The sequence below is a fragment of the Punica granatum genome, chromosome 5, assembly GCF_007655135.1.
Source record: "Punica granatum isolate Tunisia-2019 chromosome 5, ASM765513v2, whole genome shotgun sequence".
Lineage (NCBI taxonomy): Eukaryota > Viridiplantae > Streptophyta > Magnoliopsida > Myrtales > Lythraceae > Punica > Punica granatum.
This window is the reverse complement of record NC_045131.1, coordinates 3,711,992-3,731,356: the sequence shown is the minus strand read 5'-3', so window position 1 is coordinate 3,731,356 and position 19,365 is coordinate 3,711,992. Positions and strand designations below refer to the sequence as shown.

General features: G+C 41.0%; 2 protein-coding genes across 3 annotated transcripts; both read right to left on the bottom strand.

Annotated features, from left to right (window-relative positions):
• Positions 1–3,222: 3,222 nt before the first annotated feature.
• Positions 3,223–7,533, bottom strand: LOC116207734 (cell division cycle protein 48 homolog). Its single transcript, XM_031540816.1, has 9 exons — positions 7,376–7,533; positions 7,104–7,269; positions 6,132–6,360; positions 5,197–5,963; positions 4,874–5,095; positions 4,706–4,777; positions 4,319–4,600; positions 3,845–4,204; positions 3,223–3,721 (listed from the first exon to the last, which is right to left on the bottom strand). Exons 1-9 carry the CDS (start codon positions 7,402–7,404, stop codon positions 3,428–3,430), a joined length of 2,421 nt encoding a protein of 806 aa, XP_031396676.1. The 5' UTR covers positions 7,405–7,533; the 3' UTR covers positions 3,223–3,427.
• A 5,575-nt stretch (positions 7,534–13,108) lies between these two features.
• LOC116207204 (TSL-kinase interacting protein 1) lies at positions 13,109–19,361 on the bottom strand. Of its 2 annotated transcripts, XM_031540091.1 has the most exons (15): positions 18,960–19,361; positions 18,715–18,789; positions 18,248–18,478; positions 18,057–18,139; positions 17,932–17,979; positions 17,728–17,837; positions 17,302–17,386; positions 16,514–16,787; positions 15,615–15,938; positions 15,402–15,526; positions 15,067–15,305; positions 14,713–14,977; positions 14,085–14,501; positions 13,872–14,003; positions 13,109–13,555 (listed from the first exon to the last, which is right to left on the bottom strand). In XM_031540091.1, exons 3-15 carry the CDS (start codon positions 18,402–18,404, stop codon positions 13,334–13,336), a joined length of 2,481 nt encoding a protein of 826 aa, XP_031395951.1. In that variant the 5' UTR covers positions 18,405–18,478; positions 18,715–18,789; positions 18,960–19,361; the 3' UTR covers positions 13,109–13,333. The 2 variants fall into 2 exon arrangements, with proteins under 2 accessions (XP_031395951.1, XP_031395950.1); XM_031540090.1 differs by lacking the exon at positions 18,715–18,789 and having other exon boundaries at positions 18,960–19,360.
• Positions 19,362–19,365: the final 4 nt, after the last annotated feature.

Genomic DNA, 19,365 nt, shown 5'->3' with positions numbered 1-19,365 from the left:
CTGTTGTTGCGCAGATTGTATGTGTTTCATAGACTACCACATCATATATAGTGTACTAAATTACACGCTCTATCTCGGTCATCTTCAAATGGTTTGATTCTCTTCTCGATCGGTATTCACGTGCCAAGAAGTCTCATCCTATATTTGTCTGTCTTCGCTTCTCAACTATCTTAAAACTGCCACTGCATCTGCCAACATGGAAGTTTGATCTCTAAAAGATATCCGGTACGGATGTTTACTTGCTGTTTTTGCTAGGGACATCGGCCGATGCCAAGAGATTTTGATTGGTTCCATCTTTGATTAGGATGCTCAGTGTGTCAATTCACGCAATCTAATCAGGAGGGGCTTTTTCTGGTTGCTGAGGGAACAGCAAAAGTTTTTGGTTTTTCCTTTTTTCTTTCCTTATAATTTTCAAACAACAACAACAACAATAATATCTTAATAATGTCTTGAATGTCTCTTTTTCTGAAGCAGAGCACCATTGGTGTTTGCATGCTGGGGGTTTTGGAAAATCATTCAAAGGCCTCATCCAAATTTGGTGGCATTAATTAATGTGGCAACTTCATTAACTCTCTTCTTTTGATTAATTAATCATTGGCTCCTAATTCCCTTTGAGAAGCTTTTAAGTTTCATCACGCCGCTTTGCTTTGTGTCTTTTCAATCTTTTATCCTCAATGGAACCATTCTTCTACAAAAGTCAATATTTTACCAGATGGGTCCTCAGTCACTATACCATGCAGATAATATTTACATGTACTCCTGTATCCGGTATCAGATGATATCCGAGTACTGTATAGTGAATTTGATTCCACGTTGGAGGTTATGAACCCTGCACAAATTAATAGATATCACAAAATCAAGTTCAAAATTTACAATTTACACATATATACGTATAATAATACATGTATGTAGAGGTCTATAATGTAGAGCCGACAGCAGGAATCCTAAAAAGTGAAAATAAGGGGACAGTAAAACACCTACACCTGCAGCACCCTGTTCTTCCCTACTCTAGGCTTTCCCTCGTGCGGCCCATTTTCTTTTCTCATTCCGGTTTTCTCCCTCTCCTTCCGTTCTCCACTCCATTGCTGCCGTTGTTGACTTTCCACTGCAGCTCTCTGCTGCCCCCCTGCGACTGCTTTGATTAATCTGTCACCGACGTTACGAAGTTCCTCCCAAGGCTTGAATGCATGGCATTGTTGGTGTCAACTTTTTTGCTGGTGTGAACATGTAGAATTTGTCATTGGATTCCTTTTTCCTTCCCTCTCCCTGCCACAGTTGAATAAATCAGTCGTGGTCAAGAAACAGAGGGAAACAGAGGCTGACTGGAAGCCCAAAAAGAAAGGGGGGGCAAAAAAAACAAAGACCACGGAATGAAACATGCACGTGCAACTTCTGACAGAGCTGAGAAATCTACTGTGTGGTCATTAAGGGGCTTTTCCTATTCCTTCTTTTTTCCTCTGTCATTGGCAGTGTCATGGACTTTTTGGCTGTGGGAGGAAGGGGAGGAGGAGGAGAGACACACAGACACACGTGTGGGTACAAAAGCTAAAGTGAAAAAAGAAAAAGAAAAAGGGACTGGAGACTTATCAGAGATGATGAAAGTGAGGGTGAGCGTAAGAGTGAGAGTGAGACCTCTTCGCTGATCCCATCAGATGTATTTCTGTCTTTGGCCAATCTGATCAGATGTTCGAAGGGAAAAAAAAAAATCTTTTTTTTCCCTGTAAAATTTTCCTAACCCACCTGTCAGGAGGAATCCAATCCAACAATTCGGGGAGAAATCATTTCACTTCCTGCAGGTGTAAGAGTTCATGGCTCTCCCCGGATCAATCAGCGATCGGCGAAACATGCTTACGATGAAACCCGTTTTCAATGCTCGATCGATGAGGTGAACTGCTCATAGGGAAGATTCAGGTACTTCAGCAGGAAGGTAAGATTCGATGGATGTTACAGCTAGCTTAGATTAGAGGTGATTGGTGACATGATATATAATACTTCCTCTGGAGATTTTTTCTCAAAGAAAAGTGAGGGCATCTGAGGGGTGATGGGTCTTCCCTCCCCCAAAACATGTCTTGTCATTTGGTTTCTTAACTATTCAGCAAAATCAATCGGCTATAGCAACATTGCCTCGAATCTTTTAGATCGCGCGCGCACATGGTATCCGACTTCAAGGAGCACGACAGAAATGTGCTTTTATATGTAATATTAAGCTAATCACTTGTGATTAGAAAGCGTAGAGTTGTGATAATTCATTCTGATTTTATAGCGGTCATTAAATCATATATAAATTTAAACGTACATAATATTCATATTGATATGACATTGATTTGATGTGGGCTGTGGTCAAAATTATTGCATCTCTGATGCATTTCCTTTCCACGATTGCCAACCACGCATTGTCTCCTCGTATAGCAACTCCTCCACACTGTCCTTTTTTTTTCTTTTTCTTTTTTTCCTCGAGAGAATTTTTTTAAGGAGAAAACATTTTATAACGACAAAATATGTGTCTGAGAAACTCTCGCTAGATGATTGCTAAGTATATTGAATGATATGGGTGTGTTTAATAAATCTTGAGATAATGAACGCATCATAACAATCAAGATATAAGATTATTAAACCATAATATTAACAGTCAGTCGGACAAGATCTGGTTGCTGCTCAGAAGCGAGATTGGATAAAAATTTCCCTTTGCTCTGATGTTGCAACTGTTCTTGCAGTTGCAGGGGACGTATTGTTGTATTGAGTTGGGTTATCTTTTAGAGAGTCGTATGGATAGAACTGTCTGTCTCATATATTCTCTCTCGATGTAGTGGTTTAGTCTAATTTGCCTCGACAGCCGGAATACCGATACGAACGGTGAAAACTGGCCCGGGCATGGACCGGCCGCAGTGGGCCAATAACCCAAAATGGAGATGCTCGACAACAGGAATCAGATTGAAGTCCGGGTTCATAGGGGCAAAGCCCGAGGCAGTCCACGACCACGTGATCACATTCGGGAGTCGATGAGCCCCAAGAGTCCAGGGACTCAATGACGGAGAAGCTCGATGAGCTCCTGGGCCTGTAGGAATTCCCAGGATCTTTTTTCTTTCTTTTCACATCAAGCCTAAACAAAATTCTTAGCGAACAAATCTTTAACTCGACGGCATCAAGCCATTAAAGGAAGCACGGTGAACCTTCACATAGCTTTCCCATTGAATTGAACGATAAGAAAAGAAGCAGCAGAAGTAGAATAATTGAGGAAATTTTAATTTGAAGTGAGGCAGAATTTTAAACTTAGTACTCGTAATCTGCTGTCGCCGTGACTTTAAATTAAAAGCAGAGCACCATGTTGTAATGCCCCAGTTCAATGGCAATCCTGGGACACAGCCGAATCCCTAATACGTAAAAATTGTCCCAAAGCATTTAACATGACCGGCACAATTTGAAAGACTTAATTGTAGAGGTCGTCATCATCAGCCCCGCCGGCTGAGGCTGCAAACGGGTCAGATGCAGCGGCGGCCCCAGACCCGGTCTCTGCGAACCTGAACTCGGTTCCAAACCCTCTTGATTGCTGCAGAGTCTGGGCAAAGGCTTGGTACTTCCTAATGTCAGCGTCACTGACACTCCTCCTAGCATACTTCATGGATTCCTCGAAGTGGGCGGCCTTGATCTCCGCAACCTCCTCCTCAACATCCTCCTCCATGGCCTCGGGATTCTCCTTTCCCCTCCTCTCCCTCTCGATGTCCTGCAATCAGCAAAACAAATCTTTCAGCTTCTCATTAAGACACCACGTGGTTACAAATGCAGACCAATGACAGAGTTGATGATTCAACCGTTAGCCCGATAATATGTAGAGAGCCATGCATACCTTCTCAATGTTCTCTCTGATGGCATATTTACATGCCCGCTGGCAAATCTCAGTGATATCGGCCCCACTGAAGCCCTGAGTGTATTTGGCAAGGGCTCTAAGGTCGACGTCCTTAGAGACTGGAGACTTCCTCAGATTGGACTTGAATATCTGGTAGCGGGATTCCTCATCAGGAAGAGGGATGTAGATCAACTGATCAAGACGGCCAGGACGGAGAAGGGCTGGGTCTATAATGTCTGGCCTGTTGGTAGCGCCAATGATGAACACAGTCTTCTTTGCAGACATACCGTCCATCTCGGTGAGGAGCTGGTTCAGAACCCTATCAGCAGCTCCCCCAGCATCTCCAACGCTGCTCCCCCTCTGGTATCCATGCAACACGAAGTATTCACTCAGCGACAACATATTAAATTCTTTCAAGCTTAGCAATTACAAGTGGCCACCGAAATCAAGTCAAACATGCATTGTGATAATTACCTGAGTGGCAATGGAATCAAGCTCATCAAAGAAGAGAACACAAGGAGCAGACTGACGGGCCTTGTCAAAGATTTCTCTGACATTTGCCTCACTCTCTCCAAACCACATTGTGAGCAATTCAGGACCCTTGACGCTAATGAAGTTGGCCTGACACTCATTTGCAATGGCTTTGGCTAGAAGGGTTTTCCCACATCCAGGAGGGCCATAAAAGAGAACCCCCTTTGAGGGTGACATTCCAAACTTCTCAAATTTCTCTGGATGCTCCACCGGATATTGAACAGTCTGCAGAATAAATTACAAAGTTACAATAGTGAAAAATCACAAAATTACAATAGTGAAGGGGCATATTGGTATGCTACATTCAACCAATGGGAAAAGCAACATTACCTCTTGAAGCTCCCTTTTGACATTTTCAAGGCCACCAATATCTTCCCAGCTGACATTTGGAACTTCAACCACCTACATTGAAAAGCAAACATGAGAAGCTTGCATAACAGAATAAGTAGCAGAACTACTAAGTAGCTCAAAGATCCTGAAGATAATGCCGATACTTACAGTTTCACGGAGAGCAGATGGGTTGCTCGTTCCAAGAGCAGTCTGGAAGTGCTCATTAGAAACTGCCATAGAGTTGAGCACCTCTGCATCAATTGATTCATCTTCCAGATCAATCACGTCCATCTTCTCCCGAATGCACTGAAGTGCAGCTTCAGTGCACAGAGCAGCAAGGTCAGCACCCACATATCCATGAGTATCCTTGGCAATTCTTTCCAGATCAACCTACAAGACACAAACAAAATATTGGATAACCCTAACCGAAAAACTCTCGAGGCAAATGGACCATTATATTGGGAGCAAAATGAAAAGTATGGAGGCACTACATCTTCAGCAAGCTTCATGTTCTTTGTATGTATGCGAAGGACCTCAAGCCGTCCCACTTCATCTGGCACTCCAATGTCAATTTCTCTGTCAAACCTCCCAAACCTTCTAAGTGCCGGGTCAATGCTGTTGGGGCGATTTGTGGCCCCAATGACAATAACATGGGCACGGGATTTCAGACCATCCATAAGCGTGAGCAGTTGAGAGACAATCCTCCTCTCAACTTCTCCATGAGTTTTCTCTCTCTTGGGAGCAATCGAATCGATCTCATCGATAAATATGATGGAAGGGGCATTTTTCTCAGCTTCCTCGAAAGCTTTCCTGAGATTGCTTTCACTCTCACCAGCCAATTTGGACATAATCTCTGGTCCATTGATACAAAAAAAGAAAGCACCAGTCTCGTTGGCAACAGCCCGAGCAATAAGAGTCTTCCCGGATCCAGGTGGTCCATAGAGAAGAATTCCTTTTGGTGGCTTCACACCAATAGATTTGAACAGCTGTGGATGTCTCAACGGCAACTCCACCAGTTCCCTAATCTGAGCCATCTGCTTTCTGACACCGCCAACATCATCATAACCAACCTCATCCAGTCTGTCCTCATCCTCCCTTCTCACAGGTTCTCCCTCACAGAAGATCTCCGTGTCCGGGGCAACCACACAGTACTCAGCCGGGTCAGTCTCGATAACCTTGAACTCAACACTTCTCATTCCTCCTCTCACAAGGAACATATCACCCTTCCTCACTGGGCGGTATGCCTCAGTGAAGTAAGCTGCATTAAGCAATTTAGGGATAAGAACTATGCACAAAAGTTAACTCCAACAGAGCACTAAGTCAACGAGAAATTGAGAACAACCGTAATACCCATCTCCTAGTATTCCATATACAAAGAGCAAAGTTTCAGCTGCAGATAGAATGAGAAGATTGAAAAACGACTTACGTTTCAAATATGCATCAAAGAGATTCCCAGTGACCCCTTCAATGGTGTCATCAACGGGAAGTATGTGAACACGCTTTCCATATTTGACATCAGCACACTGGTGGACAGACACCACATCTCCAAGTCTAACCCTCAGGTTTGACCTCACTACCTTGTTCATCCTGATCTTTGGCTCTTCACATGTATCGTCGGCGAGGGCAATGCAAATTGTATCCTTCCTTTTCTTTCCCTGAATAACAAGTGATAAGTATGTCAGAGACATCGTTGCAATATATATAAACTTTCTACAAAAGTCAAAATATGGTCAACAGGGATTATCTAAGCATATCTTCGAACCATACTACGGCTTCACAATATGGAAGAGCAACTACTCTGTAGATCTACTAAAAGGTATGAACCCGAAAAAAGAGAGGAGGACTGGAACTTTAGTTTGCAACTTAATTTGCAATACAATTCCAAGAACTTATCTTTCCAATAACATTGTCCGCAATCTGCCAAAAAGGAGAAGCTTTGCATACGTCTCATACTACAAATCTCTTAAACAGTTCCCTAGAATATGCTCTTCCCGAATCACCTCCGTGTTGGAGTGATAGGACAGAGTAATTTATAGTTCCAAGTTGCCATTAACCTACTCTTTGGTGACAATAATAAAGTACTAAAAAAACGAATTTGCAAGTTGCAGCTGTAAAGCAGAGACAATCAAATCATTCCAGCATAATAATCTATTGCCCAGGAACTGCCCCAAGAACAGAAGAGGAAAAGCAAGCAGGGTTTTTATTTTACCAAATTCTATCCCAATCCTGCAGATCTTAAACATGGTCAGAGCATACGAGTTCTATCTTTAGCTCGAAAACCTAGCTCTATATGGTCAACATCGAGTAGCCACAAAACCCTATCAATAAACCTCAACCCGAGCTCATAGGTGAACTCGAACAGCAACAATTCGAGCTCAAGCAGGCGTAAAAACCCAACCTTGATGAGGATTGTGTCGCCGCGGAAGAGCTGGAGCTTCTCCATGGTGTCAGGGTGGAGGGCCACCACAGAGTTATCATCGTTGATGGCTTCGTCGACGACGAGCCGGTTGGGGGCCTTCTTGCGCTCCAGAATCGCAGTGCTGAAGTCCCTCTTCGTCCCCTTCCTGCAAAAAAATAAGAACAGACAGAAACCTCGATTAGCTCCAAAGGCATCATCAGACAAAACTGAACTTCTGCAATCGAGAGGGAACGGGTGGATCTAGGGCTTACGAGTCGGAGGATTCTGCTTGGTTCGTCATTGTTCAGGTCCGGCGAGAAGCAGGCAGCAGGGACGGAGAGAGACGAGGAGCAGATGAAGAAGATGGGCATTGGGATCGGAGAAGACGGGCAGAGATATTTATAGGGAGGAGGAAACCCGACCGGCTCCGTTTCTTGTTAAGAAAGAAAAGCTTTTTCTTTTTTCTTTTTTTTTTTTGGCCCTTTCCTTTTTGGCTCTCTAATCTCCCCCTTCTCATTTTTCCTATTCCAATCCAAAAAAGAAAACAAAGGATTAATTACGTCGATAATCATGATTTTATCGGATCGGACCGTTAGATTGATATGTCGTAGTGAATTCTATATTAATCCAACGGTATCAGGGACTAAGTACGGATAGCACTGAGGAAAATTAAACAAAATAGAAAACCTAATATTCAATTTGAAACTAAAAGGATTTCTTGATTTTTTTTTTTTTGCATTTTCCTTTCTTTTTGTCCAGAAAAACATTTTGTAGATTTGATATTGCATATATGTATATGTATGTTACCTTAGTCTTCTACTGAAACTCTGATAGTTTTGTAAATTTAAAATTTGATATTGCATTTACGTCTTTAAATTTATTTTGTAAATTTCATATTGGATTATTTGTCTTTTTAATCGTTTTCGTAATCCAAGTTCCTTGCTTTTCTTTGTTTTTGTTTTTATTATTATTATTGTACTTTCCTAGTTTGGTAATCCTAATTGAAGTATATGAAGTGTATGTTTTGTTTGGTAGACGCAAATCTAGAATGTTCTCTTAGCTGGGTTGGTTCTGGTCAACCGAAGTAATTCAAAGGACCAATATTCTCCATTTATTTCTTAAAGTGATGATAAGGCATCGATATATCCGTCTACCCGCCAAGAGGTTCTATTCTCCCTTCCGGGTCATAGCTTGACACACAACTATCGACCACATCGAGCCATCCCATACGCATAATATGGTCCGTTGAAGATCTTAATCATATGAACCCGAGCAGACCTCATGTCCTTAGTTATTTTGCAGACCATGTTTCGTGGTAACTCTATGGGTTTTCCTTGTAAATTGTAAAAAGGGCCCATTGAGCAAGAAAATGAAAGCTCTCCAAAAAAAGGCAACAAAATTAACTAACTAATATTTATTTAGGATTAATTATTTAGAAAAGCTCGACATTTGCGATTTCTCCTAGATATAGCACGACTTTCAGAAAATAGCACATAAATGCAAAACCTTTGCATTTTTTCCTTAATATAACACAACCTTAGTGGCACAAAAAATGCAGGAGCTTTGTATTTTTTTTTAAATATAGCACGATCTTTAAAAAAATAGTACGAAAAGATACGGCTTTGAAGTTTAGCTACAACTCTTGTACAACGTCAAATGTAGCGATAATAGTTAATGGCGCACCGTGACACAACATGATTGGAGTGAGTCCCATATATTTTTATTTAATTAAAAATAATTCAAAAAAATAAAAAGAAGATTTTTTCCTTAAAAAAATGAGCGAATTGTAAATTGCGGATGGCGCAATCGGCGCCCCCACCGGTAAAATGAAAAAGCCCTCAATTTCGGGGCTCTTTCGATTCTCTTGGTGGGTGCTCCGATTACTGCTACAACTCATGATGCGATTCCCGCCAAGAATGACGAGACCCGACAACTAAAGGAACCCAAGATCGTTCCACGATCAGATTTGATTGACGAACCCTCGACCCGTTGTTTACGACAAAAACAAGAACCTTGGTATAACTGACCTCAACCCGTTATTTAATGCGAAACAAGAACCTCGGTATATAGGAAGACGCCACAAACGGTAATGGAAAACCGCTTGATAAGTCGATGAAGACGCCACAAACGGTGGTGGAAAGCCGTTTGATAAGTCGATGATGAACGCCACGGAAACTTCCGATAAGTTCGATTAGTTCTTCAAGAACCAAAGAGAATACTCTCACAATTTTCTGAATGTTCCTTTCATTAAAAATTGACTAAGATGAATATATATATACATAAAGTAATTCTAATATGGTCATATCTCCTCCTATAGATAAGGAAATTAAAACCAAAAATATCGATAGAGATATGACGTAATCTATAAAGATATAAAATCTAAATACCCCTAGAATATCTCTATGAGATTTAAACTTCAAACAAATCTGATGTTATCTTCTGTTGATCATCAACTGTTCTAGAAGCTTCCTTAAACACTTGTTGAATTTAGCCTTGTCCGGAATCTTCTATAACTTGAATAATGTTGATGGATCTTTGTGGATCACGTGATTCATGTCCAATGGGCCTCCACGAATTTGCTTGAGCCCAAACCTCATGAATCAGGCCGTTGAGTTCATCTTTAAACTTCTTTGCTCGTGCTCGCGTAATCGGTCCAATTGGAACTTGAACTGGATCCCTTGAAGTCGTGCTACGATTTGCATCATTTGGTAAAACTTAGATGATCATAAGGTACATTTGAAATCTGTCTTAGATGTGCTTAGGAAGGAAAAGTTATTTGCTAATATGAAGAAGTGTACTTTTTGCACCGATAAGCTTGTTTTTTTGGGATTTGTTGTTAGTGCACAAGGTATATAGGTTGATGAGGAGAAGGTACGTGCAATCCAAGAGTGGCCTAGTCCCACAAGTGTAAGTAATGTTCGTAGTTTTCATGGACTTGCTAGTTTCTATCGGCGGTTCGTGAAGGATTTTAGTAGCATAGCAGCACCACTTACTGAAGTGATCAAGAAAAACGTTGGATTTAGATGGGGAGAAGAACAAGAGAAGGCGTTTCAGCTAATCAAAGAGAAGCTGACCAACGCTCCTTTATTATCTTTACCTAACTTTTCTAAAACTTTTGAGATTGAATGTGATGCTTCAGGTGTTGGTATAGGTGCAGTTCTCATGCAGGAAGGACGACCAATTGCTTACTTCAGCGAAAAACTAAGCGGTGCAGCCTTAAACTATCCAACTTATGATAAAGAGTTGTATGCATTGGTTCGAGCTTTAGAGACGTGGCAGCACTACCTATGGCCTAAGGAGTTCGTGATACACACCGATCATGAGTCATTGAAACACTTGAAGGGCCAACACAAACTAAACAAAAGACATGCCCGATGGGTGGAGTTCATCGAGACGTTTCCATACGTCATTCGGTATAAGCAAGGTAAGGAGAATGTGGTCGCCGATGCACTTTCTCGCAGGTATGCATTACTCTCTACACTTGATGCAAAATTGCTTGGTTTTGAGCACATTAAAAATTTATATGCTGATGACCATGAATTTTGTGAGGAATATCGAGCTTGTGAGAAAATTCATTGTGGTAAGTTCTTTAGGCATGATGACTTTCTGTTTCGAGAGAATAAGTTATGCGTGCCAAATTGTTCCTTGAGAGAGTTATTAGTGCAGGAATCACATGGTGGGGGATTAATGGGACATTTTGGAGTAGCAAAGACTTTAGCTATTTTGCAAGAACACTTCTATTGGCCACATATGAAAAGAGATGTTGAGAGAATTTGTGGTAGATGCATTACGTGTAGGCAAGCTAAATCCAGAGTGCAGCCTAACGGTTTGTATACTCCTTTACCAATTCCTAGTGAGCCTTGGATTGATATTTCAATGGACTTTGTGTTAGGATTACCTAGGACTAAACGTGGGAGAGATTCAATTTTTGTGGTTGTGGATAGATTTTCTAAGATGGCACACTTTATTCCATGTCACAAAACGGATGATGCCTCGCATGTTGCTGATTTGTTCTTTAGGGAGATTGTGAGGTTACATGGCATGCCTAGAACAATTGTTTCGGATGGAGATGCTAAGTTCTTGAGCTATTTTTGGAAGACTTTGTGGTGTAAGTTAGGTACTAAACTGTTATTTTCTACTACTTGTCACCCACCCTTTTCTTTTCTTTTAAAATTTTTAATTATTTTTGTAATTAAATAAAAACCTGTTGGATCTACTCAACCAATCATGTTGTGCCACGTAGCATCTTTAGCTCCACATTAGCCGTTAATGTTACAATCTGACGAAATAATTGAAAATCATGCTAGATGCGCAGCCTAAAAGTTGGGTCTTTTTGTGCGTGCTATATTTTTAAAAAAGTGCAAATATCGTGTATTTCTACGCTACTCTCAAAATGACGTGCTATATTTAAGAAAATATGTAAAAGTCGTGTATTTTTTATATTATTTTGTAAATATTGCGTTTTTTTGGGTAATAACCCATTTATTTATTTACAATAGAATGAATCCAGTAAAGGATGTGGCCATGGATTGTCGTTTACAATTTGAATTTGATTCCATGAGTGGCACTGAATCAAGAAATATTTCTTTTCACATCTCTCGTGTCAAATTCATTCAAGAACAAAAGAGAAGATACTAGAACTTGACATCATTAGAGAAAAAATTGGGGGGGAAACCTAAGAAAAGGATTATTTTTTGGGAAAACTATCTTTTCCCCTTAAGCTAGTGGTCCGAGGGTCGTTTGCACCCTCAACTATTTTTTGGGCACATTGACCCCCTTAACAACGGCTTGGGGAAAATGTACCCCCTTCCATTACACAGTCTATCATATTTGATGGAGAAAGCATATGCACAATAAAAAAATAAAAAAAAAATTGAAAATTACAAAAAAATAAAGAAGAAGAAGAGAAAAGATAGAAAGTCAAGTGGTCATCCCTTCCTACTACAGGCACCCCCTCCCTCCTGCTCCCTTGCACGCCAGCAAGGTTGCGCGGCGACAATTGAGGACCTTGCAGGGAGGATAGTGCCCGAAGCGACCCATTTACGGCGACCTCGCAAGGACCAGTGTTTTCTAGTCGCCGACGCCACCCCTCCCCCAACACTCTGATCTCTATCTCTCAGTCACTCTCTCTCTCCGAACACTCTCGCAATATCAGTACGGTGACTATGGTCTCTTTATTTTTCAAGAAAAAAATCAACGACCTCGCCGACATGCAAGGCAGCTGGAGGCAAGGGGTGCCTGTAGTCAGAAAGGATGACCAACCGACTCTCTTTCTTTTTTTCTTCTTTGTAAATTCCATTTTTTTTTTTAATTTTTCATATTATGCAAGTGCAATGCACATGCTTTCTCCGTCAAATATGACAGATTTTGTGTAACGTAAGGAGGTACATTTTTTTCCCCAAGCCGTTGTTTAGGGGGTCAATGTGCCCAAAAAATAGTTCAGGGGGCAAACGAGCTCCGCACCAATAGTTTAGGGGGGAAAGGGTAGTTTTCCCTTGTTTTTTTTAAACAAATAACATTGGTCCAGATTTTTATTTTATTTAAAAAAGAGGTAAAAGTATTAGTTCCATTCCTTTCTTCAACCTTTTCTGTGTTTTTAATTTATCCCTGAACCCTAATCTAAGCAAGCGATAGTAACTTCTTGAAAATTGCAACCTCACTGCACGTTCGGTTGGGCTCACATCCGACCCGATTCTCTCGGAGTCACAATTAATTCGTTTTGTTCCTACTCGAGTCCGAATTAGTAAATCCGGATCTGGTGTAGTTCCGCCTCAATATCGATTTGCTAATGTAGATTAGTCAAACCTTTTGATTGATGAGCCTATTCCCATAGCAATTGAGAGAATGGGCCGTACCTATCCTTAAAAGAGAATGGGCCCATCGGGGATAGTATATCAGTTCGACGGGCAGGGGCCCATGGGCCGCGCTATAGCCCATCGAGTCCAGCTTCTGATAGGATGTACCTATAGCTCCCATAATATGTGTAATATAACAACAGATCAACATACACAACAAAAAACTGTTTATATTGATTGTGAGATGTGCATATACAGAAAGGGCGACGATCATTTGATTACAGCGTTGCACAAGTGACATCGGATCTATATTTGTAGAAACCATCGAGAGCAGCTTCTGAAGGGCTCGGACGACTTCATTGCCCTCAGAAGCCTCTACTGTCAAGCCAAACAGCAAGTTGATTAGTCCGCATTGTGGACACTTCCCCCTCAAGCCTAAACTCCACTACTTATCCTGAAGGGGGCGGTCTCCCGGCCTTCCATGGTTGTTGGCTCCGGTTCCTTCTTGTCGACCCCGAAGAACGAGCAGTTTTGGAATGCGTCGAGACTACTTGCTATTAGGCGGTTCAAGCAGCTCAGGCTGTCACTTAAGATCAGATCTTCACTGCCGTAGTTCGGAGCTGGTATATCCAAATCTAACGGTCCCAGGGATTCAGGCTGTGATGCAAAGAAACAAGTCAAGTCAGTAATCCACAAGAATTGCCAGAAATATAAGAAAGAACACTAAAAAGCAGATCCCTGTTTCTTCAAGAGGCGGGTATTTATTAAGATCCTGAGGCATAATTAATAAACACGGGAGTTCATAGAAGCTTAGGTTTTGTATCCATGATATAGTGTTTACTAATTGATTTTACTAATAGTTGAATCCACGAAGGTGCACAAGTTATATGCCAAGCACAACTTGCAGCTGGACAAAATGGTACGGAAGGTCATACAATGCCATAGACAAGGTATGAAGGATTGCAACCAATACCCAATATATATCAGTTAATTCTGAAAAATCCGGGGTCGAGTTCTCCATGATCATTTGATCATCAGACAGATAATCCTCGACAGGGCCATCACCATCAGGATCCTTTGCAGCCATTTTTACTTCAGGCGACTCCTGCAAGCCAAACATACATTGATCAAAGGCAATTCACAAGCATGTCATTCTGGAAAGACTTTATGTAGAAGATGTAACTACCTCAACGAATCCATCTGAGCCTGCAGGAATCGTTCTCCCTGTCGCTTCAGTGGCTCCTACGGATTTATTCCCACAAGGGTCCTCCTCACATGCAGTAGCAGTCTTCCTGAACAAGAAGGCATCACAGGTTTCCTCAGCATCCCATATAGAAGACGATATGTGGGATGAGAAGGTTGACTGAAATGCCCCCTTGTCCTGATATTTTGACATATGGGCAGCTACCGCTGCGTCAAATGAGTCGCAGCTAATAAAGAATTGCTGCGCACATTGAGGAGCTTTCGCAGCAGAAGTCTCCGCACAGTTAACTTCCTCACTGTGAGCAACTTCCGAAAGCAAATCACCAATGCTTATGTTAGTAAGACTATCAGCCCATTCCCCGGCTGAGAGTGCAGCAGTATTGGCAGTTCTGTGGTCGTCCTGTTCCAATTAGAAAAGGTCAGCTGAACTATACACAAGAAACTGTAAATACTAATTTTTCAAAGGCAGTGTTGGAAGTTCGGAAAACTGGGAGCAGATTTCCAGAACCAAATGGTCATTAAAAATTACTAAGGCTTCTACTCCTGAAAGAATCATGTAGAACCAAAAGTGACGGAAAAACTCAAAGCATGCGAACGAGACAGGAAATAACCTCGTCATTGTGCTTCAAGTTCTCATCCCCAGTCTGCTTCACACTGCATGGCATAGCAGCAGTTTCAGCAGCACAATTTATTTGCTCCCGTGTATCGTTAGGTCCACTCAGCCCATCATGGTTTCTAGCGGAAAGAAGTAGCTGATCCCTTTGTACATCTCCAACCTTCTCGGGACAACTATTAGCGACTGGTGAACGGCGTGTCAAATCCCCAGGAAAGCAGCATTGCCCCACAGGTGCTCCCGTATTTGTAAACCAACCGTACCTTCAAGTGGGTGTATCGTTAGCTCCAAGAGCTAGAACAGGCCAACCATATAAAATTATGCTAACATGTATTTGGGGAAAAAAGGATACCACAATCGGAAAACTGCAGGGTTTCCAATCATTGCATATACATCGGCAGCACTACAAATGGAGTCTTGAGTCCACTTTGTACAGCCCAGGAGGTTCTCTCGTTGAACACCATAAGGAAAGAGCATTAGCTCTCCATGTGCCACGCTTGAACTACCCCACTTGCGATTCAGATGTTCGAGAACTGAAGATATCTTCTTTCGGGTGCTAAGGGTGAGCTCTAGGTGCGGATTGTGTTTATCCTATTAGAATATAATAAAAGACAAAAGAGTTTTTCTTACTTTTTCTCAGCACAGATCAACTGTTAAATAGTTGATAAGAATTAAAGTTAGTCTAACCATTTCCAAGGCTCTTCGTGTGCCATCATCAATTGGGAACAGCTGAAGCTTGAGTTTTGTACCTCCCATGAGATGATTCTGTGAAATGGGAGGCACTCCACGAGCAGGATCTGAACCCCCTTTTCCTGCCAATAAAAATAAGGAATATCAAAGATCCATAACATGAAAATTCTGAGCAACCTATAGCAACAAGTATATCAATTAATAGTTCACCTGGAATACTTTGGTCAGGTCTAATGTCTTTATCAGCAGCACTGCCCTTGACATGCTGTGCAGCATCAGTAGCAGTGCACTTGAGATGCTCTGCAGCATCAGCATCAGTGGGCTTGACATGCTCTGCAGCATCAGCAACAGAGGGCTTGACATGCTCAACAGTGGCAGTAGCCTTGACACGCCGTGCAGCATCAGCAGTAATCTGGACATGCTCCGCAGCATCAGCAGCAGTACGCTCAACATGCTCGGCAGCATCAGCAACCAAAGAAACCCCAGCTATTGCAGCCTTTTCCCACTTTTTATATGAGCTGGGCGAGATAACGCCTAATTAAACAGAAAATCAATGATAAGTCAAAATCTTATGTCAGACACTGTTGAGGTGAGAGTTAAGCTAGATCTATCTGCGTTGCCAAAAATTAAAAGGTGTAATAGACAATCTATCTATTGTTGCAAGAATTAAAGAGGAAACATGAATTTGAGGTGATAAAAAATATGATAAGACATCACTTGTTCGTATCTGCCAATCACAGCACAAGCACAAGCAGAAATTTATACGCACACTCATTTCTAAATTAGTGGAACATTCCTAATCATACTTGGTAGAGTTAATGAACATAACTTTCTGATGGAATAAAAATTTGTGGTGCCCCAAAATATGGAAATAATGTGCAAATTCCAGGTAACCGCAATTTTTAACTTATGGAATTTCTAGAAGGTATAAGAAGCCAACGAGGTCGACATCGCGCAAAGCAGAATTAAAGGAGAAAAAATGGAAATAAACTTAACTTCTTCCAGTAAAAATGATGTTCGAAATTAGCATGACGAATTATAATCTACAACGTAAAAGAAAAGCATAAAAGAGCTAATCTAATAATGGGGAGCATGCATTTAAGATGTACCAGGTTTCCGTCGTCGTCTCGGTTGTTTTAAAGAAGTTGATTCTCCTTTGCTGTTACTACGGGTAGTCCCTAAGCTTACGTTGCGCTTGAACGAAGGCTTTCCAGGACCTAATTTCTGAATGTTTTGACTGTCAACAAGAACCATTTTTACACTCTGGCTATCATGAGCAGAAGGTCTGCTCTGACTCGAAAGAGTGCATGGAGAGGGAGATGAATTTTCCCCCTGAGAACGCTTCCTCACACTCTTTTTGCGCTCCTTCAAAAGTTGATGTTCCTTCATGGGAAAAAAGCGCATCAATCAGACAAGCATATACAAAAAGGAAGCTACAAGAACTGTATTTCATTAAACTAAAAGTGCACCCTTCACCTAAAACTTTGGGAAGCTTCTAGGGTGTTCAATCAGTGGACTATCAAAGTTTCTTTAATTTTGCCTAGATTTGAAGGTGCTAAACTCACATTTTAGAAGTCTGACAGAAGATTAAATGAATTTTTAATTAACATTAATTTGTACTGATGATTCAATTACTTCCAAATGTATTTCAGGCTTTCAGCAAACTTAGCAAGAATTGCATGGACCTGCTTAATTGGACCAGATTGGGTTTTTTCCACATAAAAATGACTCATTTAAAATTTATTAACTTTTCAAAAGTTTCTTGAAATCTCAATTATGGAAAAACATAGTGAATTTATGAGGCGTTAACTCAAGAACATTCAAAAGAAATAAAGATATCAAGAAAAAAAAATGTTTTCTTTTATTACTACCAAAACAATGCCACTAGGTTACTTACCAAAGCTTCTACAAATATCTTAAACCTTCGAGGCTTCAAGTGAAGTTTTGAGGCTTTGAAGCTATATTTCTCAAGAAGGGACCACCTGCAGAAACAATAAATTGTCTTACATTGATGAGTCTATTTTATTCTCAGAACATTAGGAACAATTAATCTACTATTACCATGCAGTATATCGAGGGAATAAAATACTTAAAAGAAGAACTTACAGAATCACACATGGAAAATTGTAGAATGAAGCTAATAAAGTACAGAAAATGCAATTAAAATTCAGACACCTAGATTTCAACTAATGGGATATGCAAGAATCGGGCAATCAGCAACTTCTGATCGGGATGAGTGCTAGGCCAGCCTCTTGTCTACTTGAATTGAACCTACACATCTAACAACTCATATCGCAAATCTAACGGAGAGACAGATGCTTACCATTTAAGCATTGCAGCATTAGTGTCTTTTGAGTTTTTTGCATCGAGACATAATCTAGGACCTAGTAGTTTGTTCATTCTCCTCACAAGGCGATAATAATAATGTCTGACCTGCAAATCACCAAAAAAAGAAAGTCATCAAACTGATGCAACCTTCAAATCGATGGATGAATATCACAATAACTATAACTTCCGAGCAAATAACCTGATCCTTGTTTTTACTTTGGACACGGCAAGTGATCTTCTCAAAATTCTGCACAGAAAATATAATCAGTTTAAGTGAAAAATAACTCGCGATATTCAATCAAGATCTCGGGACTAGTAAATTGCCTTGCCAACTTGTCTTAGCGCAGTGAAGAAACTTTCCTCCTCTTCACGAGTCCAAGCAGCCCATTGACGAGTTGGTCTTTTAGCTGCATAAGTAATAGAGACAGAAACAGAAAGCTCATCTTCCCCCTTTCCACTAGCTCCTATTCTACAAAGAAATTTCTAGAATATCCTATGATATCAAAACATCATACCAGGTTGCTGCACAACATCGTCAGAGGACAAAGCAGGTGCACTCGCATTTCCATCAGAAGTCAAAGCACCCTCAGGTTGAAGGTCTGCCCCATGGACTGAGGAATCCTGTTGTTCTATCTGCATGCTCATCCCTGTGGGAGAAGATTCAATGCTCATGCTTTTCAGCTCCAAGATTCGAGTTTCATGCTGGTCATCAACGTTCAACACATACTACTCCAAAACAGGCAACCCTGTTACAAGAACCAAAATATCATGAAATAACATCAGGCAGAGCTGAAAGAATCGAGCTGCATCCTACATCAGATTCAATGGAATTCGATCAACACGCGTAATTAAATCAATACTGATGTTACAGTTTGGCTATTTCATAATCTTTTTGGATATCATGGGAGCCTGCACCGTGTGGCATAATAGCTGCAATTTAGATTCAGATCAAGAAACAACAATTGGTCTAAACGAGTCTTACCCCACTCGAAAATTGACTAGACATCACCCTCAGCAGAATCCTACCGATTAATCGGGCAAAGCAACTTCCCAAACTCTACCAAATTGCGAAGAAATTAACTTCTCAAACTCTAACAAATTGCGAAGAAATCGAGAAAATGACTAGAAAAGCATGAGTTAGGGTTTCGAACTGCAAGCGATTAGCACAAGAAGTCAACCCCAACAATCAAATCGAGACCAGCAGTTCAACAGATGATGTGAAAATACCTGATTTCTGCAGAAGTCAAAGGAGCGAGAAAACCTCGAAGCACCGCAAACAAGATCGAATTTTCTTCAACCTGCCGCAAACACAGCAGAGGGGAACCGGAGGGAATCCTCCGACGAGCGGTACAGTAGGTTGATGATGATGACGACGATGATGGTGATGATGATGGTGATGATGATGGTGAGAAGAGATGGAAAAGCAAAAGAATTTTTACTTTTGGGGGAAAATTGGGAAATTAAAATTGAAGGGCATATTGGTGATAAAAATTTCCTTTTTTTGGGGTTGAAAAAGTAAGGAAAAACAACGGGCAATTTGGATTTTGTGTGCAAGGATGAGATGAATTCTGGTCGGTCCGACAGAATTTTTTTTTTTTGGGGAACCGACAGAGTTTGCTTAACAGAGCAACTT

What these genes read in the sequence shown, in the direction of transcription:
- LOC116207734 (XM_031540816.1), bottom strand. Translation starts at nt 7,404, where the DNA reads ATGACGAACCAAGCAGAATCCTCCGACTC. An exon ending in ACATGAAGCTTGCTGAAGAT is followed by an intron (nt 5,096 to 5,196) that starts GTAGTGCCTCCA and finishes TGTGTCTTGTAG; the next exon opens with GTTGATCTGGAAAGAATTGC. An exon ending in TTGATTCCATTGCCACTCAG is followed by an intron (nt 4,205 to 4,318) that starts GTAATTATCACA and finishes CATGGATACCAG; the next exon opens with AGGGGGAGCAGCGTTGGAGA.
- LOC116207204 (XM_031540091.1), bottom strand. Translation starts at nt 18,404, where the DNA reads ATGAGCATTGAATCTTCTCCCACAGGGATGAGCATGCAGATAGAACAA. An exon ending in CGATGTTGTGCAGCAACCTG is followed by an intron (nt 18,140 to 18,247) that starts GTATGATGTTTT and finishes TTACTTATGCAG; the next exon opens with CTAAAAGACCAACTCGTCAA. An exon ending in ACCTGACCAAAGTATTCCAG is followed by an intron (nt 15,527 to 15,614) that starts GTGAACTATTAA and finishes TTTTATTGGCAG; the next exon opens with GAAAAGGGGGTTCAGATCCT.